Source organism: Meles meles, chromosome 12, assembly GCF_922984935.1.
Source record: "Meles meles chromosome 12, mMelMel3.1 paternal haplotype, whole genome shotgun sequence".
Classification (NCBI taxonomy): Eukaryota; Metazoa; Chordata; class Mammalia; order Carnivora; family Mustelidae; genus Meles; species Meles meles.
The window spans coordinates 4,109,077-4,132,653 of record NC_060077.1 but is presented as its reverse complement, the minus strand read 5'-3'; the positions used below and the strand labels follow the sequence as shown (position 1 = coordinate 4,132,653).

Genomic DNA, 23,577 nt, shown 5'->3' with positions numbered 1-23,577 from the left:
TATTAGGAATTTAAAACTGAAAATAAAACCTGGAAAAAGAAGTTACAGATGTGGAGAGAAGAGACACCGGAGGGTGGTAACTTGCTGGCTTCAAAACACCGTGTAACATCTTTTTAAAAAAATTCCCCAAACAAATCAGAAAACGGAATTCCAGGGCCCTGAGCCCATGGGTGGGCCCAGTGGGGGGGTGGGATGGGGTCACAAGAAAGGGTGGAGAAGGAAGCTGAGTCTCTCATGACTCAGCTCAAACGTGTAGAAAATTAAAAATAAAAACCAATAAAATGCAGCTTCTCTTTTATTAGGAAACATTAAAAAAAAAACCAAAAAACAAAAACAAAACCACGAACAGCCGCGCATCTCAGTAACAAAGATTATTGCTTTGTGTTCTCAGGGCTAATAGGTTAAGCACCTCACACAGACAGACAATTAACTCTCCAAAGGGGGTTTTCAGGGATGGGAACTATGATGGGGAAGAGAACTTGGGTCCCCAGCCTCAGACCTGGGAGAGAGGGACACAGAGAGAGGGACAACAGGTAGGTAGGCCTCAGCCCTGCCGGGCCAGCCAGGTCACTCACTGTTCATGAGGAGTCAGACCCTGAGCCTCTTTTTCCTCTGAAGGGGACTTGGGGGGGCTCGGGCTGCCAAGGGGCTCTGGCCATGGGACCATCCTGGTGGGAAACTTCAGTGAGAAAATGTGGGGGTTCCCTGAGAAGCCCTTTGCTCTCCCCTGGGTTCCACCCCTTCCCGAAGTGCCCCCTTGATGCCCGCTCGTGGGGGGCTCGGAGCAGAAACCATGAAGGCCTGACCTAGGTAGGGGGCAGGGGGAGACCTTTGGAGAGTTAATTCCTTTCCAGCAGTGGCTCCGGGCGAGCCCTTCTCTTTCCTCACCCCTTGCCCCCACGCTGGGTTTTTGGGGTGAGCAGGCCCAAGGCCTTGACCCCTAGGGCCTGAGTGAGCGGGCTTGCCTTGGCCACAGTTGAGGCCTGCAAGCTTACAGTAACGGTGTCTGAGGAGGAGACAGAAACACAGGGGGAGACCTTTGCCAGGTGGGGTGAGGCAATGCCCTCACCCCCAAGGGGTCTTAGAGAGGGGTAGGGGCTTCACCTCACAGTATTTACATATGATACAGGACGGGATGGTTCCAGGGGCTTGGCCTGGCCTACACAACCCTGTCCTCCTTTCCAGGGCTGGAGGGAGGTGGCCAGGGGCCCACACCCACATAGACATTTTGTTCTCAGCTGGTGGGGGGCACCTGGCCCCTTGCCCCCTGCGGCCTGGGGCTTCACATTCACAAACCTAGAAATAGTTTAAAAAACGGTTTCTTTAAAAAAAAAAAAAAAAAGTAAAGAGAAAAGGAGGGGAAACCAGAATAAAAACAAGCATAGGGCTTGCGGCCTATAGCAGACCCCCTCCGCCCTCACTCTAGCTATGCACAAATACAAAAGCCTTCTGGGGGGGGGGGAGGGTCCTATGGGGGCGCGGCAGGGAGGGAAGGGCGCAGACCTGAGAGGGGAGGACCAGGGGGGTGGGAGGGGGCAACCGGCTAATCCAAAATAAATAAAAGCGGGCAGGACAGGGGCAGGTGGGGGAGGGGAGCCAAGGGCCGAAGAGAGGGAGGTTAGTAGGGGAGCCAGACGCTGTCGGGGGCAGCAGGGCAGGGGCCGGGCCCAGGGAGTGGGGGGCAGGCAGTAGCGGTCCGAGTCGCTGCTGGGGAGGGGGCGGCGGCTGCGGCTGAGGTGTCCCCGCCCCCTCGCTGGCTCACTGTGGTCCTCAGTCAGCTGCAGGCTGGGGCGCTGGAACACAGCAGGAGGTTAGGGGGACGCCGGCAGCTGCCAGCGGCTACCTGTCTCAGCCCTCTCTTAGGGGCTCCTGGAACGCAGGCAGCCTCTCCTAGCAGAGCTCTGGTCACACACTTCTCAGGCTCTGGTCCCTGTTAGGAATGCCCATTCCCTAGATTTTTGCATGACTGGCTTTATTCAAGTGGCCCCCTCTCGCCTTCGCCTTCTCGGAGGCACTTTCTCTGAACCTCTAATCTCAAGCAGCCTCTTCACACGTAATTTGGAAGTTCCTTATTGGTCCACCTGATTTTTGTCTGCAGCATGAGAGAGGGGCCTGGTCTGTCTCCTACATCCCTCTTTCCTGAAACAGTGCTCCACTAATGGTCGTTGGAATCAATGCAGGAAGGAAGGAACGAACGAAATGCCCCCAGGTTCACCCAGGATCCCCCTGTGACCATGTGTAGAGTTCTCGCTCGCTCTCTCTCTCTCTGGACATGCATGTATGTTGACAGCATCCTGTTTTCATGGCTGTGTAATATGCCGGCCTATGCATATATGCTGACTTAGTACCCACTCTCCTTTTGATGGGCATTTCAGTGTTTTGCAGTTTTTAAATTAAAAAAAAAAAATTATTTAAGTAATCTCTACACCCAACATGGGGCTCGAAATCAAGACCCTGAGGTCAAGAATCACACCCTCTTCCGACTGAGCCAGCCAGGCGCCCTGATTTTTTGCAGTTTTTTATTTTTATTTTATTTTTTTAAAAGATTTTATTTATTTGACAGAGAGAGATCACAAGTAAGCAGAGAGGCGGGCAGAGAGAGAGAGAGTTGAGGAAGCAGGCTCCCCACTGAGCAGAGAACCCAATGTGGGGCTCGATCCCAGGACCCTGAGATCATGACCTGAGCCGAAGGCAGAGGCTTTAACCCACTAAGCCACCCAGGCGCCCCTGCAGTTTTTTAAATAAATGCCTAGAAGTGGACTCGTTGGGTCAAGGGCATGAATGTTTAACATCTGGATAAACAGTGCCAGTCTGCCCTTTGGAAACCCTGAGACAAGTTACGTGTTGCTTCCCCTACACCCTCATCAATGCTGGGCATTAGGCATCTTAAAAAAAAAATCTTTGACAGGTGGCATGGTCTGCCTTATTGTGGTTTTCATTTACATTTTTTATATAGTAGGCTGAGCAGCTTTTCAGGTTCACTGACCACTGCAGTCATGAAAAGTTCTGTCTCCTCCCTGCACCGTGGTCTCCACGACGGAGGGGACAAGGTCTGTGGGCCCGACGGGGCTGCCCGGTGCCGGCCTCCCCAGTGCCACCCCCACCCCAGACCCCGGCCCGCCTCCTCACCTCCTGCCGCCTGTTTCCTGCTTCAGTGGTACCCATTGGTGAAAGCTGTGGCAATCAAGGGGCCCTGGGGAGAAAAGCATTTGACTCCTAGATTCCTAGGGATGCAGAGAAGGCCCAGGGGCTCCTTTCTTCTGAGGAACACCGAGGGTGAGGCACAGACCCTTGTCTAGCCCTGCCCATATTGCCCCCACTGCAGACGCAGGAGAAGATGCTCTAGGGTAGGGCTTGGGATCTGCGTATTACCAGTTAAGTACCCTGGTTAAAATGAGGGCACCCCTGAGCTAGAATCTAGCCTCCACGTGGCCAGAGACGGTGAGTCTGCGTGATAGCCCCAGAGTCCGCCTCATGCCTGGCCCACGGATTGAATGATGAGCCCCACTGTTCCCCCCTTGGTGACTGTCTCTTTCCATCCATCCTCCTCAGCCCCCTTCTGCCCCTGCAGATGGACAAAACCTCTCCCTCCTCCAACTTGTGAGTCTTCCAGGACTGGCCACTCACCCCAAGACTGTGGCCAAAGCCGGTGCTGGGGGCGGGGCTAGCAGCGCTGATGTAACTGCTGACCCCTGAGTCCTGGTTGGCTGCCCCATAGAGCTCGGCCATGGGGCCAGGGCTTGTGGTCCCCAGGAAGCCCCCTGTGCGGCTGGGAGTTGAACCTGGAGGGGGAGCCATCGTCCAGGGGTGAGAGCCTGGCAACCCAGAAAGAAGACGGTGATAGCCCCGGCGCCCACTGCTGCCCCACGACACCCACCCCCCCAAACAAAATCTGTTCCACCCACGTAACATGACCTTGAGCCTTCCCTCTCCCTTATCCCTACATCCCAGCGGGACGGTGGGTCCACTCCCTGGAGGTCTCCCCAGGTGCATCCACCGCCACCAGCTTGTCTGTCCACTCTGTTGCCTCCTGGTTGACCTCCAGGCCTCCCCTCCTGAGCCCCCTAACTTTCCCCCATCTGGCAGCCCAGTGCATTTTCCAGAATCGACATCGCTCCACTGTTTCAATGTTCTGTGTCTCCCAGGGCCTGGCTCCTCCTGCTCGCCCTCCCGACGCCCTGTTCCTGTACTGCCCCCAAGCTAACTGGCCTCTGCTAACACTTTTCTTCCACTTCGCCTTCAGGTCGGAAGTTAAGGGGTGCGTCCTCCTGGAAGCCTTCCTGAGAGGCTCCGGCTGTGAGCACTTCTGGTACCAGGCTCCCTCCAGCAGAGCAGGCTTGTCCTCCAGAATGCCTGCCTCTGTCACACCCAATGCCCCCCCAGTCTGCAAGCTCTGAGGACAGGAGCCTCCTTCCTGGCTGGCTCACCAGGTGCACTATTAATACTTGGGGAGCAAAGGAATAAATAAGTCCTTCTGGAAAAGGGTGGCAGTGGCTACCTCCTCTCCCCTCTAGATTTCTCTGCCCCGAACACCTCTTCTCTGCTTCCTGCACCCCAGAATTCCTCACCTGTCCCTCGAACCACTGCCGCCGCCGCCGCCGCCGCCGCCATTGGTCCGTAAGCTGTGAGAGGAATGGCTGAAAGGAAAGGTACGGGCACTTTAGTGTGCTGGGTGAGGGGACTGGAGTGGACAACAGAGGCCCCCTCTGGTCAGCACTGAGGCATCCGCATCAAAGCAGAAGGCACTCCCTTAGGGCACCAGCTGTGCCCTAACCCACAGAATGGGTGGAGAAAGGTCGGAGAGTGGACAGCTTCCTAGCAACGGACTCAACCTCAGTTTCCTCCCCACCCCCAAACTCAAGCAACACACCTGAACAACACAAAACTCAGGGTGGGGAGTGGGGCACCCCACCCTGAGCTGCTCTGAGCGATGCCCCCTTCTCTAGAGAGTGCCGTTGGCCGGATGGAACCACCTAGCCCAGAGGCCCTCAGGAGGTTATGGCCAGCATCCCGACTCCAGGCGACTGCAGCCAGTGGCTGACGGACATGGGGTACAAGAAACCAGGCCTGTTGCCTCAAGGTGGGGCCAATGCTGAGGTACAGTGCCTGTCTCAGAGCTCCTGGTGGGATCAGACGGAAGCCAGACTCTAGTCCAGGCCACAGTTCGGCTTCAGCCCTTCTGCCTGTCCTGTTTCACTCACTGTCCTTCTCCTGAGGCTGCGCCCTCAGTAAATTATATGCACCCAATTCCGTGCCTCAGGGCTCCCCTGACTGCCGCCCAAACGGAAATGACCACTATCTCTCCCAAATTCCCCTAGCTCCTTTTCTCAGATCCCTTCTTCAGATACAGATACTGCTATATCCTTGTTTGCTGTCCACCTCCATGGCACCCAGCACCCCGTCTTACACTTAGTAGGTGTTTAATAAATGCTGAAAGAGTAAAAGGAACCTCTTCTTTTTACCCCTAAGATATCTCTACACCCCATGGGAGGCTTGAACTCACAACGCGGAGGTCAAGAGTTGCATGCTTTAAGGACTAAGCCAGTCAGGCACCCCTAAGAGACTCCTCTTCTTATATAAGGGGCTGGCTTGAAGCTGGAGCTCCCTGGGGCTGCGGCAGTGGGTGAGCGCCCCCTACCGCCTGGCTCTGCCACTGCAGCCCCTGAGGCCACACCCCACCCAGAGTCCTCTGAGTTGGCATTTGCCCTCAGGAACAGTCTCCCATTCCAAAATGCACCCGGTGGGGCTGTCTTGGTGACCTTGACCCAGAACTGGTACTGGATTGGGGCTAGGGACTCCGGAAATGGCCCCTGAACAGCCTTGGGTCTGGGGGATTAAAGTCTGGGGACAGCATGATTCCTGAACTGTGGAAGAGCCTTGCCTAAGAGCCAATACAGGTGGCTCCTCACCCCGACGTCCCCTTCCTTTGGCCACCCTCGCTAAGGCAGCCTCCTGCCCTTGGCCCTAAGGCCTTAGAGCATCTCCCTGTTTTATTTTCCCTGTGGAACTTCTCACCCTCTGCAATTACTTCATGCGTTTGTCTACTTATTTACTGCCGTCTCTCTCCACTGAAATACCAGCTCCAGGAGCCAGGGACCTTGTCCGTCTCATTCATGGCTGCATCCCCACCTGGAAGAGCATCTGGCATGATAAATGTCTCCTGAATGCCTGAAGGAAACACCCACATCTCCTTAAGGCAAGAAAAGAGTCCAAACTCCAGGCCTCCAGGGAAAGCCTCCTCCCCTGCACCAAGCCAGACGCTGAGGGGACGTGTCTTCTCTCAGTTCTTTTAAGGGCAGGGGCTGGGCTCTGATGCCTGGTTCTCGCTCGGTCTGGTTAGACATTTCCACAAAGCAAAGTCAGCGTAGCCAACCTGAGTAAGTGCTTATCACAACTGTAAGGGATTACTCATTTATATAATAAGTATTTGGTTTCCTCTCTAGACTGCACGTCCTGTGAGAGCAGGGCCTGGCCCTGTCTTGTCCCTGCCGTGCCCCTGGGGCCTGGTTGAGTAACCCACGTAGTAGGTCCTCAGCACAAAGTTCTGAAATGAGGAGAAAAGAATCCTCCTTCTAACATCCCCATGGCGGGTCAAACCCAACTCTGCTCAGGGAGGGGCCTCTACCACCCCCCACCTCCAGGACTCTTTACTCCCTCCCCTTTCCTCACCGCCTGGTTTTCTTCCCCTTTCCCCATCTTGGGGGACCCCCGAGCACCCCTTGGAAGGAAGGTGTCATCGCAAGCTGCATCCATGCTCACGTCCTCCACACACGGCCAGGTTGGGGGGGAGAGTCTGGGGTGAGGTGGGGGGAGAAGCAGGTTGAACAGAGAAACCCCCTGCAGCCCACCTTCACTGCACATGCCCTGCCCCTCCTCCTGGACTTGGCCACGCCTCCAGCCCCGAAGGGGGCAGGCTGCGGGTCCCAAGCAAAAGCTGCAGGGGGAGAGATGGCTCCGGAGGAGGCCAAGCACGCCTTCAGGCAGCTTGTTCGGAAGCTGCAAACGGGCAGCCTGAGGGCTGGATTTGGCCCTCACAAAGGTTTCGCTTGGCCTGCAGTGTTTTAACAATTTGGAATTCGTTGCCAACATCTGAGAACTATTGAAAAATCCATTCAGAAGCAGAAGCTGGGTTTCTGGCTTCCCTCAGAAACTGAGATCTCTGAGTACTAGGTGGGCATCCCCTCCCAGCAAGGGTCGGCTGGCACAGAGTGGAGGCATGCGCACTCCAGTGTGTCCAAGACCCCACCCGGCCCACTCTAGTCTGAGTGTGAGGCCCTGGCGTCTTCACTGCTGGATCCCAGAGTCTAGTCTACTCGGTGCCTGGCACATGGGAGGCGCTACATAAATATTTGCCAAATAGATGAATGAGTGATTTCTCCTCCATCTGCTGGGCTTGGCCCCATGCCCCACCCTTCAGGGCCATGAGCTACACAGACTGCCCAGGGCCCGGGCAGAGTCTGTTGTCCCCACAGCCAGAGCGCTGCTGGACAGGAGAAAAGGGTCCCACTAGCTTTCCCCAGGGAAGACCCCTGGGTCCTTCTCTTTCTCCCCGTGTGGCCTATGAGGTGTAGGAAATCCGAGCGACTGACCTGTAAGCTCGGGGAGGACTGGGGCGCTCGGGAGAGGGGTCCGCTCTACACGGAATTCTAAAATGAAACGTAAAACAGCTTAGGAAGATCCAGGGGAGGCCCCTGGGGCACGGCCCAGGGAGGACGGGTGCACCCACAGGGACACTGGGTAGGGGTACAGGCCATGCACAGGACCCCAGAGCTGGGATGGGGAGAGCACGGTGCCCAGCAGGCAAAGGTGGAGAAGGTCCAGGCAGAGGAGAGACAGAGAAAAAGAACAGGCAGAGTTGCCACCTACACCCTGGGCACTGGCCAGTGCCAGAGCGACTGTTCTGGTGTTTCTTTTCTTTTTTTTTTTTTTTAATATTTTATTTATTTATGTGACAGACAGAGATCACAAGTAGGCAGAGAAGCAGGCAGAGAGAGAGAGAGAGGAGGAAGCAGGCTCCCTGCGGAGCAGAGAGCCCGATGCGGGGCTCGATCCCAGGACCCTGGGATCATGACCTGAGCCGAAGGCAGAGGCTGTTCTGGTGTTTCTTAAAAGATGTTAAGATTGTACCAAAATGTCTCCCAGAATCCTCCTCTTCTCCTGTGTGTTTGTTTGTTTGTTTGTGGGGAGGAGCGGGCAAGGCAGCACTGATGAAAAACCGTGACCCCAGAGCCTGTCAGGCTCAGGCTGGGTTCCCAGCTCCACATCCTTCTAGATGATGGGTCGTCTTAGCAAGTCGCTTTGCTCTCTGAGACGCTTTCCTCACCTGTTAGATGAGGATGGTCGTCCCTCCCCCGTGAGTGTTGTCAGGATTAGACAACATCCTGTCGAGGAAGGACGCCAAACTGGACAGCCCAAGAGGCAAAGGATGCAAGTGCTCAGGGACCCTCTAAAAAACAAAAAGCCTCCTCCCCCCCCCAAAAAAAACCAGAATGGAAAAAGAAAAAAAAAAAAAGCATGCAAAAATCTGATGTCTGATACTTCAAAGAAAATAACACTAAAGAGCCATCATGGCAAAATTCAGAGCTGTGTTGGGCTTCCTGCCACTTACTCTAAGGCCTACTGTTATTTTTATTTTGAATTACAAATGAGGGTGATGACCATCAAGGTTTTGGATTGCTTTTCCGCGTGGGGGGTGGGTGTGTGTGCAAAGTCTTGTGGGCCTTTAGAGAGCTCAGCGGAGCACGTGGTCATTGTAAGTGTGACCATAAAGGACACAGCTGGCGCTGGCCCTCAGGGAGGCTTCCACCGCAAGTCTGATGCCTTCTTTGGTGGAAGTGGCAGCTCAGAATGGCGTGAGGAGGGGAGAAAAGGCGGGAGGCAGGCAAAGATCTGCCTGAGAGAGAACAGTGCCATGCAGGACCACGTGGGGGTCGGGGGGGGGGTCCCCACCTTCTGGGGAGGGGGGAGGGGATGGGTGGGGAGAGGTGCTTCTTCCTCAGACACGCCCTTCCTTCCAAGCCTCCAGCAGGCAGACCCCCCTCCCCCAGCCATGCACCCCCGGACACCGCCCTGAGGAGTCAGACTGCCCAGGGAACCGGGGACATGCTGGCAGCAGAGGGACAACCAAGCAGGACTTACCGGGGAACTGGTAGGTGTAGCCAGGGGCGAGGCCTGTGTAACTCCGGCTGGCATAGGTTGTGGCCTGGAAACCGGGGTAACCTGACAGGATGAGGGGGCTAGTGTCAGAGGCCTCACCTAGTGCTGCGACCCTGCCCAGCAGGGAATGATCTGAGCCACTCTTTTCCCTCCCCATCTCATAGCTCAGATAATGACTACATTTACCAAACACCTTCTGCGTGACAAGCCCTGGGCTAAGCCCACTGCAGACTTCATTCTCTCCTTAAGCCTGACAGGAATCCTAAGAAGCAGGTCCTATCAGGAAGCCCATTTTACAGATGGGGAAAACTGAGGCTCAGAGAGGCGACACACTGGCTGAAAATAGTCCAAACCCTGACCAAGACCCTTTGTGCTCTGGCTCCTGCCTCCCTTCTGTCCTCATCTACACTCTCCACCAGGCACACTGGCCTCCCTGCTGTTTCTCAAAGCCACCGAGCTCCTTCCCACCTCAGGGCCTTTGCACAGGCTGTTTCCGCTGCCTGGAACACTCTCCCTCTGCCAGTTTTTCCCGTGACTGTGTCCTTGTCATTGTGCAAGTCCCAGCTCAAACGTCACCTCCTTGGAGAGGTCATTCCACAAGATTCCTCCCTCCCATCAGTTACAATATTTATCAATTTCCCCAGAGCACCAACAATAACATTATCTGAACTTATCCCAGGGCTTTGTTGCTGTTGTTTTTATTTTAAGTAATCTCCACACCCAACACAGAGCTCAATCTCAGGACCAACCCTGAGATCCAGAGTCACCCGTTCCTCCAACTCAGCCAGCCAGGAGCGCCTCCCAGGGCTTTTTCAAAGAGCTGATTTTCTGTCTTCCCCACCTTATTTCTGTACCTCCAGGACAAGCTCCTGGTTCTTGCTACATGTGTGCAGCTAATATGGAAGTGCAGCTTTGCCAGAAAAATCACAGAGTCATAATAACAAGCAACGAGAGAATAATGGTGTCACCGGGATTCGCATTCAGAGCTAACTGGTTCCAAGTCTCTTAACCACTCTTTCCTTCGTTGTCGTTTTTAAAATGGGGTGAAACCAGCTAATGAATCACCTGGAAAAGAAAACGGGTCTCAGTGTTCCAGACCGAAGGAGGTTAACGAGACGAGACAACTGAATGCGATATCGGATTCTAGCCCAGATCCTATTTGGGGGCAAAAACATGCTATAAAGAACATTACTGGGCCAACTGATCAAACTGGGAAATAAATTAAAATATTGGAACAACACAATTGTATGAAGTGGATTATTACCATGTGGCTCATGGACGAAAGACCCCTAATCTTAGGAAATAACACACTGAAGTATTTACAGGCTAAGGGCCATAATGCATGTAATTTAAGCTCAAATGATTCAGTGGAAAACTACCAGTGTATTTATTATGTGTGTGTGTATACACTTATATAGACACACATATATATGCATACAGAGAGAGCAATGGGTAAAAGCAAATGGGTTATAATATTAACCATAAGGTACATGGATATTCTTAGTACCACATTTTTGCAACTCTTCTGAAAGTTTGAAATTACTTCCGAATAGAGAGTTAAAAGAAAACTTCAAGCAAAGACAGTGCCCTGTGTGGATGCTGCTTTCCTCACCCCCTCTGTGATCCCAATCCTGACCCCGAGCCCATGCCATGGCCCCGGTGCCCCCACCACCACCTCTGAATTCCCAGAGCTCCCTTCCCTCCGTTCCTAGCAAAAAGACACCTCTGCACAGTTCTCTTTCTGTGAGTACGCATCTTGTCTCTCCAGGGAGACCGTGAGCTCCCTGGGGCACCCAGCTCAGATGTTGCCCCCCCCCCCGGTGTGGGCCCCCAGCACTGTTGGCTCCTGCTTACCTTCCAAGGCTCGTGGCACCCTGCACTTACTCCAGGGGGCCTCCCGGACCACCAAGTGGGTTTTGGGTGCCTCCTCGGACCTCCCACAGCCTCCCAACGCTATGCTATAAACCTACTGACTCCTGCCTCCTGACTGATGGGAAAGCCCAGGAGGGCAGGACCTGCCTCTGAGAAACTGCTCAGTGGGTATCATCTGAGTGAACAAGAAGCAGCTGCTTTCTTTTTGCCTTCCCCAAAGTCTCTGGGTCTTTGTAAATGCTCTCCCCTCTGCCTGCAACACTGAGCTCTTCCTTTCTCCCCTGACCTTCTGCAACTAGCACCCACTCAACCCACAGCCCTCAATTTAAATGGAACTTTCTTTCTGGCGTCTCCAAACCTCGGTCCCAGTTCCCTACGCCCATGCCCTCTGCGCCCCCTAAACTCCGTCCAACCCTATTTATTCATATTCTTTGTTTTCCCTGCCAGACCACAAATCTCCAAGGAAAGTCACTGCTCTCTTTGCCTGCACCCTGCCCTGCATTTTATAGTTGCTCAATCACTACGAATTGGATGGATGGATGAACAAATGGACAGATGGACAGAAGGATCGATGAAGAAGGAGCAGCTGGGCCATTTTCTGGCTACCGCCAGAGGGCAGCACCCCACAACCAAATCGCCCCACCCTGGGTGGGCTGGGAAGCTTGAGCTCCTCAGGCCCCAGTCCCGCCCAGGGACTCACGCAGGAGAGCAGCCCACAGAGGAGAGGCAACACCTACGCAGCCCCTGGGAGCCCTGGGAGCAGTTCCGGGCAGGAAGTAGCCACAGGTGCAGGCCCAGCACATACCCAGCATGCCGATGCCCAGCATGAAGGCGTCCATCCCATAGGGCATGACTCGAGACCTCCCCCGGGCTGAGCCCGTCGGCGACATCACCTCTTTTGGCTGAGCTTTCTTACATTCCACCTGCAATGAGACCTGAGGGTTAGTCCCTCCTCCAGACAGCAGGGTCGCAGACCCTCTGGTTCCCTAGCAGGCCTCCTGCCTGTTAGGTTCGTAGATATCATTCATGGAGTGCTCGCTGGGCACTAGAGATTATGTAAATGGTTCTGCAGGCCGTAGTGGCTTATACCAAGCCCGAGAGGGGGGGTACTACCGGCACAGATGTGGAAAAGGGCTCTAAGTGGGAGGTCATCTACCTAACGAAGAGACAGGCAAGTGGTAGAGTGAGAAAGGTTAATCCGGCTTCTCTGCCCCCACCAGCCATGTTTTGTAACCACAAGGAGACACGGGCTTCAGTGTCCAGATCTTCAGGGAGTAGGAGAACCGGCTCTGCCCCACGGACTGTGATTCCCTTCTGCCTGCCTCTAGAACCTCAGAGAGCCCCCCGCCCCGTCTCCCTCTGCATCTCCACCCGTCCAGTCCCCCCCTCACCATTTTGTTGTTGATTTCATGGAAGTGGATTTCACACACTTTCTCCACGATGTCCTCGCTCTCAAACGTGACAAACCCGAACCCTAGAGGCCAAAGGTGGGGACAAAAACCAGAGTTTATGGTCAAAACCCAGCCCCTAGTGATACCACACCAGCACTCCTCTCTTACGGGCCAGTGCCTGAGAATTAACAAAAGCCTCTGACCACAGCCTGGGAACCTTTCAACTCTCTGCCTGCTGAGGCGGGGTTTCTAGCCCCTGCATTACAGATGTGAAAGCCAAGGCTCAGGGAAGTGAAGTGACTTGTCCAAGGTCACACAGCAAATTAGAAAGCATTACAGCCACCATGAAAATACACTCAATGTGCCTTTTCTCCTTCTCAGGTGCTTTCCAAAGGAAGGAAGAGCACACGCAAACACTTATGTACATTTACACAGAAGCGTACACACACAAACCTATGTTTGTACACGGTCACATCTATATATGATACACAGATGCCTGCATGCGCACACACACACACACACCCCTAGGGACCCATATATCAGACACCTGGCAGCACTCACAAAGGCCCCTCTACACGTGAATAGTTACCACGACACACCAAACACATACAAATATTCAGACACAGATACCGTCGCACGCACAGATACAAATACACACATACGTACACACATATCCACCCCAGCACATACCCCGATCCCCAAACAGGCTAATACACCCTGAAGCAACTGGAGAAACAAACCACATCCTCCTAGGTGTGCCCCAGGGGTTGGAATGGGATTTCTCAGAAGGCAAGGCCCTTGGGAGAAAAACAACCAGGCAATGCACACTGTGGCCCAGATGCTCACAGGTTCAGGGGCAAGGGGGTTGGGGGCTGGGCTCAGCCCGCCGGTGGGGGTGGAAGGCAGGAGCAGACTGCTGGAGGCTGTGGAGTCAGCCTGACCCTGGGGCGGCCTGGCCTAAGCTCTGGTTACCAGGGACAAGGTAAAGCCCCAGCAGACACAGGCTGGGCAGACAGCGGCTGGGGCGGGGGTGGGGGTGTGTGGGGAGGGCTCAGTTTGGAAGGGGGAGGTTGCTCCTCTGCTCCTCTCGGGTGTCTGCAATTGGGCGAGTTTCTAGCACAGGAAACGGCGGGACAAAAGCCTTCTGTAAGACCAGGCCCCGGAGAGGATGCAGATCCTTGGGGATAGGATGTCAGGAGGCAAGATGAAAGGGCAGCTGTGACCTGCAGCCCCCTGGCTGACCACAGGCCCCCAGCCTGGCCTGGGAAGGGGGAGGGCGCCACACTCACCTCGGTGCCGATTGGTGGTTTTGTCAAACATCAACATGGCATCGTCCACCTGAAACAGAGCCTGCCATGGTGGACCCACCAGAGACCAGGGCACCCACCACAAGCCCGCAGCAGGGGATGACTTTCCATCCACTACCCCACCTGGATGCCAAGGCACTCCCAACCAACCACCAGATTCTCTATGGACCAGCCTGCAAATATGAAGCACCAAATACGTGCCTGCCACTTGGCCCCATCATCCTCTCTACAGTCCCCGCAATGGAAGAGCCTCGTTCTGTAGATAACGAAATGGACTCAGAGAGGTAAAGTCACCCACCAAGGTCACACAGCAAATCCTAGACCAAGGCTGGGAGGAGGAGGAGGCACGGAGTGGGTGCTAAAGAAGGAAATATGGGAGCAAGATAGAAACGGGGCCATAAAAGCCTCTTCCCTTTCTGCAAAAGGCCAGGAGGACAGCAGCCACTCCAGCCAGACACGACTCCCCTCTGCTGGTACAGATCTTTTCCTCTAATTGAGGTTTCCTTTTGCTAGAGGCTGTAATTAAAGCAAGTAGAGTTCAGTGCCTGGGCTGCCTGCCTCCCACTGACTGGGGGAGGGGCAGGGGCTGAGGAAGGGGAGTGGGCTACATGACCCCCCTCCCTTACACCCCAGTCTTCTCTTCTTGCTACTCCCTCAAGGCATCCCCTTGGATACATGGACAGCCAAAGGCTTTAGCTTCCCTCCTGCGGTCCCATTTCCCTCTTTGCCTACAGCTGGTACTTCCTCCTTGTCCTCCTAGTTCTTCAGAAGTGTCAGCCACCTCACGGGGTTAAGCCAAGGTCTGATTTGTCCTTGGTGGAAATCAAGGGCTGCTTCTGTGCCCTGCCCACCCTCCCAACCCCCACAACACACACATCCCATTTTAGCTGCTGACCCTCCCCCAAATGGTCAGACACCCAAGGGATGAAGGAAAACTTCCTGAAGCCATTGGGTACAGCCTCTCCTCCACTCTCCTTGGCTCTCTTTCCAGTCTGTCATCTGCCTCATTAAAGTGGCGAAGGCAGCCTCTGAACAGGGTGGTCCCCCAGCTCTCCTGAGGCGCCAAGCAGTACCAGGCCTCTGATGCTCTCCCGGGAGATCCAGGACCCCACTAAGTCAGGAGGCAGCAGGGTGCATGGAGGATCTCAGAGGGAAATGACACCTCCCTCCCCAAGGAGCTTCCTGTTCCAGGGGCCTGCGGCAGAGTACCCCTGCCACTCCCGTCCTTATGGACCCATTCTGCATCCAATCCCAAATCAGCTAGACCGGCCAAACTGGACAGAAACTTTAGGCTCCACACATCTTCCCCTCCCTCTTGTTTTAACAATGGAAAAGAGAAATCCAGAAGTCCAGTTGTGATAAAAATACAGGCTGCAAGTAGGACAGACTGGAAAAGGAATCCAAGATCCTGCATTTGCTGGTTGGGTAACCTTGGGCTAGATTTCCTCATCTGTAAAATGGGTGTAACCGTGTTCATCAATTGTATAGAGGAGATAAATGACATCACACCTGTAACACGAACACACATTACCTGGGATACAGTAAGTGCTTAATAAGTAATAGCTATTATGACCTTTATTAGGGAGGGGCTTACCCATAGTCACATGGGGGGGAAGAGAACAAACAGCCCAATACCTCTTGCTTTGAAGGTTCCCTGAGGACAGCGCCCAGGTCAGCTATGGTGATGGCCATCCTATCTAGCACCTGGACCTGTACTCAGTAATTATTTTTGAAATAATGAATAAAAGCCACACCCTCTTCCTTAATCCTATAGCTCTGAGTTCCTGCCTGACCCACAGAGTGATTCAGCCCCAATCCACAGCCCTTTGGCCTTCCTTCCCCCAACCATCCAACTCCACCACTCCTGACCCCCCAGATCTTCAACCCAGGCCTTGGCTGGACAGACCCCTGGCGAGGCAGTGGGGTTGAGGCCAGGGCAAGGAGCAAGGAAAGTGGCTGGGGGTCCAGGGGACCCCTACTGGTGTCCCCTCCTGGGGCCAGCTGAGGGGAGGGAGGCTCCCAGCCCAGTGTCCTTAATAGGCTTTGGTCTCCATGGGAACCCGGGGGCAGGGGGGCTCTGGCAGGGGGAGGGGAGGCGGCCGGGGCCTGCTGACCAGTGGGAGCCGCCAAGTTCGGCGGCCGCTAAGCCTGAGTGGCAGCCATGGCGGCTGACCATTGTTCCCCCCTCGGCGGCGGCCCCTCGATCCGGGCGGGGGGCCCCCCGCCGCGGGGCCCTTGGCATTCCCGGCTGTCCCCCTCGCTCCCTGGCAGCCTATTCTCCGGCTCCCCCTGGCCTCCCCGGGCCGGTTTCACATGCCAACGCCGATTTAGGCCCGAACAAAAGACGCGGCCGCTGACGGCTTCTCCTGGGGCCCGGTTGCCATGGCAACGCCGGCCCCGGGGGCAGGCGGCCTCCAATCACAGCTGCTGGATCAGATTAGTGCGAGCTCTAATGCTCGGCGCTCAGACACAAAGACACCCCGCCGGAGCCGAGCGGGCCTGCTGCTTCCCAGGAGCGCCCTTCCCTCTGGGGCCGAGACCGCCGACCTGCCCTCCGTCCTGTACCCGGGTCCCCACGGAGGCGCCTGAGCCTAGGCCTCTGGCCCCCACGCCGCCTGCAGCCGCTGGCCAGGGGACCTCCCACCCTCTCCTCTTCTCCCCTAGAGACAGGGCCCTGGAAACCCACCCAGTCCCCAGCTCACATCCCATTCCCAAGGCTGCCGCCCTTGGCCTAGCAGGCAACTGAAAATGCCTTGATGGGCAGGTAGAGACCCAGTCTGTAGCCTGTCTCAGGTTATGGAAGACCAGGGACCCCAGCATTAAGCACAGCAGCCCTCCTTCACCCACAGTCTTAAAACTTGGCCCCCTCTTTGCCACATTCCCATGGGACCTTGACGCTCCCATCACTCACCTTTCTGGGGACACCCTATTGTCTGAGGATGCCACATCTCCTTCGTAAACTAAACGGTTCAGAAATTTAAGCTCAATGCACTTCAGAGCTGAGAGCCAATCTGCTGGGCCTGATCAGGAATTTAGGGTGCTCTCCTCAGTGACCCCCGTCAAATAGCTAGGGAATCAGCACCTCCCCCCAGCTCCCACCTGTGCAAGCAGGGTGCTGAGTGCAATGGGGAATCATATTTATTGCTTCCTTATCATCCTCACCAGGAAGAAGTGGGGGAAGGTGCAACCGCCCATGGCCTGGACAGGTGCAAACTCCCAGGAGGCTAAGGGGTGACTAGATTGAACTGGCTAGGGGAGAGCGGCCTCCCTTGGGAGAATGAAGATAAGCAAGAGAAAAACACAGGAGAAGGGCGACAACAGGGACAGCTACTGTGTGGCTTCTCTCCCTGGGGCTGTGTCCAGAGGCTGGGGCCCACAGACAGGACAGGAGCCTCACCCACAAAAGGACCCAGTCCCCTTTTCACCTTTTTTTTTGCAGGAATTGGAATGACCTGGCTGGACTCTGCCTGGTACTGAGCAATTCTGCAGGACTTCCATAGCCCGTGAAAGCACCCCCAGCAAGCCCCCCCAGTTTTGACCCACCTTCCCGAACTGTTCAAAATACTGCTTCACGTCCTCCACCGTGGTGTTCACTGACAGCCCCCCCACAAAGATCTTCTTCGTTCGAGTCACCATCTGTTAAGGGGAGGGAATGAGAAAGTGGGCATCTGAGTCCTGTGGCCTACTGCCACCAGCAGGGGCTTGAGCCCTCCTGCCAGGGCACCAGCTGACAAGCTCTCTGTGGCCCTAGCTACTCAGAACCTCCCCCCCCAAGCTCCCCCGTGGACCCCCGCCTCTAGGCCTGTCATGGGCAGCTGTGCACCCCACACGCTGGCTGGCTTGAGTGTGCCTCCCTCCTGCCTCCATCCCTGGGGTCTGTGTAGGGGAAAAATGCCTTCCATAAGGACCAGTGCAGGGAAGGGGGCGGGTTAGTGACCCAGACCTATAGTGTAACTCAGAGACCCCCACCAGCACCCCTGGGAGAGACCGAGGCCCATCACAGGGCTCCCCTGAACTCAACGCCGACATTTTCCTCCTCAACCTCCTCTCAAACCAACCTCTGGCAGCCCTGTGGCCCCAGCCCCGTTTTAGGAAGAACACATGGTCCTAATTACCCCAGGAGCGCATGGCTAATCCACAGCAATTCCCAGCCCCATCCTAACACTAAAGCACCTTCTGTCACCAAACTGCTTAATGGAATTAACCCAATTCCGACCATGTGCTCCCTGGTGCGGCTTCCTTCCAATACCTGCTCCATAATTGCTTTCAGGCCCTCTGCTGGATCCTTCTAGAGATGTCCCTTCCTGTCTCCTACAACTTGTCCCTCTCCCTTTGCTGTGGCGGGAGCTGGGTACCATCGTGGAAGCCACTGGCTCAAGACCTTAAAGCATTCTGGTTCCTACCTAATCCCTCGCAAAGGGGGAAAGAGATCTCCTGGAGGAGGACCTAGTCCTAGGACCCAAGTCGGCAGACTCAGGGGTCCTCTGCTCCCTGTTCTGTAATCAGCCTTCCTTCCTGTCCCCTATATTTAACCATTTAAAAATTAAGATTTGGCTAGTTGCCTTGGGGCCTGGAATAAAATCTCAGACCCTTACCCTGCACCAAAAGTCTTGAATGCTATATAGCTCAACTGCTCAGAATTCACACACACCCAGAAAAACTCACCACCGCACTGGAGAAAGAAAACACGGGGAGGGCAGCCACTAGCCCAAGTTGAAAGACAACAGGTGACCAACTCCATACTCCCTTCCCCCTTTGTAAGCTGAATACAGCAAACTTGTAGGTAGGAAGGAGACTGGGGGGGGGGGGGTTAAAGACAGCTCTCAGCCTGACTCCAGCTCAGCCTCAGGGGGTGTCTGTCCTGGGTTTGACCTCCCCAGGGGCATTGGGTTTAGAGACTGTGATCTATGAGGTCAGACAGAAGTTGACTCAGGATCCGAAGTGTACTGGCTTCAAATACAGGACAATGACTCCCCCTGAGGGGTTCCTCCTTCTCCCAACACATGCAGCCCCCTCCTAGTCCATCCCAGAGCACAGAAGGAAAGAGGCAGGATCTCTTCAATTCACAAAGCCAGGACATTAGGGATATGTCTTCCCATCCCAGTCTATTCCAGAAACACTCCCAACAGAGCTTCCAGAAGCATCTCCCACAGACGGGAATGCTAGGGAGACCCCCACCTGAAGTAACACGGCTCCTCCCAGACACAGACATACCCACCTTAGGCTGTGCTCTCCGAGGAAAGGCCACCTTGGGATCAATCTGAAAGAGAAGGGAGAGGTAAAGGGACCTTGGTTCTCACACTTCAAATGGGTGAGCACACAGCCTTCAGCCCTGAAGACTTCTCTCATCCCAGGACACAGAGGTGACACAGAGGGGACAGAAATCACCACAGCCTCTAGCCGAAAAGTGTAGTGGTTCAGCATTTAGGCCCTAGTGCCAGGCTGCTGGGTTCAAATCCCACTTTTACATTTTTTCCCAGCTGTGAAAGTAAGTAACTTTCCTGGGCAAGTTACTTAACCTCTCTGAGCCTCAGGACCAGGCTCTCCTGCAAAATGGGCAAAAAGTAACACCCATCCCAAAGGGTTTGTCCCTAGACTCTTTGAGATAATGCTTACAAAGCACTTGACAAGGTGTTTGGCTCACAGCAGGAACCCCAACAAAGTAAGCGAAGTCTTATTCCTTTGAGCACAGGGTACTACTCGAGGGCCCTTCTCACCTAAATGACTTCACGCAGGTACCTGTCTAGGTGAGGCATGCAATCCAGACTTTGGAAGCCTTGTGGATGGAAATACTCTTTGCGTCAGGGTAAGAGTTCATAAATCACCAGGAATGGACTCAGTTCTATTCCCTCAATACTATCGACATCTAACAGCCCTCTTTGAGGCTGCAAGCGAAATGCGGCCAGGCTTGGAGTGAATCAGAGCGCGGGGTCTGGTAACGTGCAAGGGCATGGGACTTGGACTCCATCAGAAATTCTGGGTTCCAGCCCAAGCCTCTGATTTTGGCAACCTGCCCGCCCCTCTGAGCCTCAGTTCCATCATCTGCAAAGTGGGGATAATCATACGCACTTTTCCCAGGGGCAGTCATGGGGAATCAAATGAGATAACAGGGGTGAAAGCAGCCCTTTGTGAACTGCCCTTCACTGAGCAAACAAAGGTGCTATTGCCAGCAGGCCACCTTTGCCCTTGGCTGTGAACAACCAAAGGAGAAAAGCAAGATGCACCTGGGTGCTCCTGGGTACTGATAAAGAGCAAAAGCCAGGGCAGGAGACATGGTGATCAATGCAGGACCGATGGGGCCTGGTCATTCCAGAGTTTCTTGCCACCCACCTGGGTGGATATCACTCAGAAGTTCACCAGCAAATCACAGGGAAGGTCTACCTTGTTCCTTCCGTTCAAAACTCAGCCTCATTCTAGGCAACCGGTTCTCGCTCCTCTCTGCCTAAATGGCATGAACCAGGGATGGGCCTCCTCTGAGCTCTCCCCCTAGACCTGCCCACAGAGAAGGAACCTCTAAAATCCATGCTGGGGCAATGTCTCCTCTCTCCCAAAGTCCCACTGGGCTCCAGGGGAAATCACAACTGCCCATTTCCCCTGTCTGAAGGTGTGATTTCGTACCTCTATGGACATTTTCATCCTTCTCTTTCTCCTGGAAGCAGCCTCCCCAGCCACCAGAGCACCTCAGACAGTCCCCCTGCGCAGACCCTGATGGGGAGATGGTACCCAAGCCACGTCCCACAGACCCACGCACACCCGATCCCTGACACACCCCACCTCCACTCTGACTCACGGCTGGTAACATAAATAAAACCCAACAAGTAAATAAAAGGTGAAAGTCAGAACCCAAAATAGACTCCCCACAATAAACCTCCCTCCCACCCACCCCCCACCCAGGCCAGCGAATGCCAAACACAAAGCCCTTGCCTTTTTGAGTCCCAAACCCCAGAAGGATGCCCATCACACCCTCCTTTCCCTCTTCTCTCTTCTCCTTATCAATCTTCCATGACCCCGCCCCCACCCCTCCCTCCCAAGCCCCAGTCCCTAAATCTCAGCTTCCTGAGCGCTACTGAAGCCATCAGTGCATTCTGAGGACAGGGGATGGTAGGAGAACTGGCAGCTTGATGGCAGATAATCACCAAAAACAATAGGCCACTGTCTCTCCATTCCCAGCTTGGGTCACTCAGTCTGCGCCAAGAAGATCCTTTCAGAGCCGGCAAAGTTGAGGCCTGGCCTCATTTGCTCATTACTGTGAGCAGGAGTGGGAGCCACTGGGCAGAGATAACAGGAGCTGGGGACAGGCGGTAATTTAGCAAATTCTTGGGCACAACCGGCTATTGTTACAGGTAAACAGGAGCCAGGGACTGACCCAAGCAGGGAGGCCCAGAGCTGGAGGAGAGTGGGGGAGTGTGGAGAGAGATCACACTGTCCCAGCCCTCTGGCCTCCGGTCACCCCATCACAGAGTAACCCCTCCTCTGACTTTCTCCTTTTCCCTCTCCCCTAGAGCAGGGGCCTGGGCCAGCGCCCCCTGGAGGGCCCAAGACACTGGGGAGCAGTGGGACAGCAGTAAAATGTTTTAGGAGTTTGAATGCCAGAAAAGCTGCCTCTCCTCGGATCTAGCCCTCAGAAGGGTTGTTTCCAGGCAAGCTAGTCCCCTTCTCATAAATCCCTTCACGGGCAAAGCAGGTTCCTGTCTTCCACACAAAGCGGGGAGCTCATAGACCAAAGGGGGAGGGGGGAGAGGGGGACTCAGTGATGCTTTGCTATTGGTTTGGAACGGTGGTGGTGGGGAGTCAAATACTAGAGTCCAGAGAAGCCACGGGGTGGGTCGCTGCAACCCTGACTCACCCAGTCTGGGCTAGGGGAGGGACCTAGCCCCACCCCAAGCTGCTCCGGGAGGCACCAAGATTAGTAGGTACGGGGAGGGGCTGGGGGATGTTAGCATCTCACCGCAGGCCTGGGATTCTTCTCCTCTCCCCACCACCCCCGACTCTAGTGATAAAGTTTCGGAGCTTGGTAGCCCTTCTACTCAGAAAACTCCTTCCTTCCTTCCTTCCTTCCTTAAGGACCCCATCCAACTGTCCTCTGGGGAGAGTCCTGACCCTCTCCTCCGGCGGCCTCCCTCTCCCAAAGGACCCCCGACGCCCGGAGGGCCACTCACTGTTTTGGAGTCGAGCTCGTGCCGCGACTGCGCCAGCACTTTATCCACCCCCGCCTGGTCCATGAAAGTGACGAAGCCGAAACCCCTGCGCGCGGTAGTGAGGGAGAGGCAGATGGTTACGAGGCAGTGAGTGGCGGTGGAGGGGGGCGAGCCGGGAGCAGAGGAGGGGGTGAGAGGCTCACCTGGATCTCTTGGTCAGAGGGTCCCGCATCACCAGACACTCCTTCACCTCCCCGAACTGGCCGAAGTATTCGCGCAGCCCTTCTGTAACCACACACTCGCCTTCGGACCAGCTCGGGGCCCGCGCCCTTCCCCCCTCCCCCGTCCTTTGCCCCCGGTGACCCCGCCGCGGCCCGGCCGCCCCCGCGCCAAGCAGCCTGCGCACTCTCCACTGCCCCCCCCACACCCCGTAGCCCTCACCCAGTTCCCGTGGAGCCTTCTGGCGCCCACGGGGGCTCCAGGAAGCCGAGGGCCGAGCTGGGCTTGGAGGGGGGACGGCTCCGGCCGGGTTCCCGCCGCTCCGGGAGCCGCCTCACAAAAGTTTGAGCCGCAGGTGCGAGCGGAGTTGGCGCTGCCGCCGGCGGGTCCCGGGGGCCCAGCCCACCCCCCCGATGCCCCCTGAACCCCTCATCTCCTCCCCTCCACCCGCTGGGCCGTGCGCGCTCGCCGGTCGCCCTGCGCTCTCGGGGTCCCCGGGCGGGGCGCGAAAGAGGGCGCGGGGGCGCCCGGGGTCAGCAGGGCGCAGGGCCGGGCTGGGGTGTCCGGTTCCGGGGCGCCGGGGGGTCCAGGGTGCCCTGCCTGGCCGGCGGGCGCTCCCGAGCTCGCTCACCCTGCGTAGTCTGCCAACTGAGTCCCCCGATGAACATCTTGCTGCGGGAGGAGGAGAGACACAAAGGGCCCGCGTGAGCGCCGGGCGCCAGGGCGCAGGGGGCGCGGGCCCGGGCCCCGGGGAGGCCCGGCCCGACCCGGATCGGCCATGTTGGCGGGGCCGGGGCAGGCGCGGGCCGGGCAGGCCGGGCCGGGCCGGGCCGGGCCGTACCAGGGGTCGTGCGGCGAGTCCGGGGAGGCGAGGCCGGGCTGGGGCGCGTCAGTCTCCATCGGGAGCCGCGGGCGGCGCGGGCAGCGGAGCGGCGGCGGCGGCGGCGGCGGCAGCGCTCGGCGCGGGGCAGATGAGGAGCGCGGCGAAGGGGGCCGGACGGACAGGCCATGCTGCCCCCTCCCCCGACCCCGCTCGGGCGGGCGGGCGGGGACGGCCGAGGGGAGGGCCCGCCGGGGGCCGACCTGCCGGCTCCTCCCCCCGCCGCCCTGCGCGCATAAAGCCCCGCGCTCGCCCGCGCGCCCGGGCGCCCGCGGAGGCGGTGGCGTCCGGACCCGACTCCCACCGGGCTCCCGGGTCCCCGAGGGCGAGAGAGACCCCGAATCCCGAGGCGGGCCGGGACCAGGGCGCGGCCGCACCCCCCACCCACCCCAGCGCGGGGCCGGGCCGTGGGAACGCCCTCCCGGAATGAAGCGCTTCCCGGTGCCTTCAAGGTAGCTCGGTTCCGGATCGGGGACCCCCTAGTTCTCCCTCTCAGGTCTCCGCTATCCAGAATTTTAGAGCTCCCCAATCTCCCTGGGTCGGGAGGGAGATAGCCCCAGTGCCCCCCTCCATGCGCCCCGCGTTCCAACTGGTGAAGAGCCCTCCATTCCCCC

General features: G+C 56.4%; 1 protein-coding gene across 4 annotated transcripts; it reads right to left on the bottom strand.

Moving 5' to 3' along the window:
* MSI1 (musashi RNA binding protein 1) lies at nt 1-23,093 on the bottom strand. 4 transcript variants are annotated; one of them, XM_046026108.1, is made up of 15 exons: nt 22,925-23,092; nt 22,715-22,755; nt 22,068-22,149; nt 21,886-21,970; nt 18,945-18,986; nt 17,270-17,362; nt 13,709-13,757; nt 12,420-12,502; nt 11,834-11,951; nt 9,139-9,219; nt 7,590-7,646; nt 4,569-4,637; nt 3,628-3,782; nt 3,130-3,193; nt 1-1,793 (listed from the first exon to the last, which is right to left on the bottom strand). In XM_046026108.1, the coding sequence occupies exons 1-14, from the start codon at nt 22,981-22,983 to the stop codon at nt 3,152-3,154; spliced, it is 1,056 nt and encodes a 351-aa protein (XP_045882064.1). In that variant the 5' UTR covers nt 22,984-23,092; the 3' UTR covers nt 1-1,793; nt 3,130-3,151. The 4 variants fall into 4 exon arrangements, with proteins under 4 accessions (XP_045882064.1, XP_045882063.1, XP_045882066.1 ...); XM_046026107.1 differs by having other exon boundaries at nt 3,628-3,815; nt 22,925-23,091; XM_046026110.1 differs by lacking the exon at nt 7,590-7,646 and having other exon boundaries at nt 22,925-23,093.
* Nucleotides 23,094-23,577: the final 484 nt, after the last annotated feature.

What these genes read in the sequence shown, in the direction of transcription:
- MSI1 (XM_046026107.1), bottom strand. Translation starts at nt 22,983, where the DNA reads ATGGAGACTGACGCGCCCCAGCCCGGCCTCGCCTCCCCGGACTCGCCG. An exon ending in CTACACCTACCAGTTCCCCG is followed by an intron (nt 7,647 to 9,138) that starts GTAAGTCCTGCT and finishes GTTTCATTTTAG; the next exon opens with AATTCCGTGTAGAGCGGACC. An exon ending in AGTCCTCCCCGAGCTTACAG is followed by an intron (nt 4,638 to 7,589) that starts GTCAGTCGCTCG and finishes CTTTCCTTTCAG; the next exon opens with CCATTCCTCTCACAGCTTAC.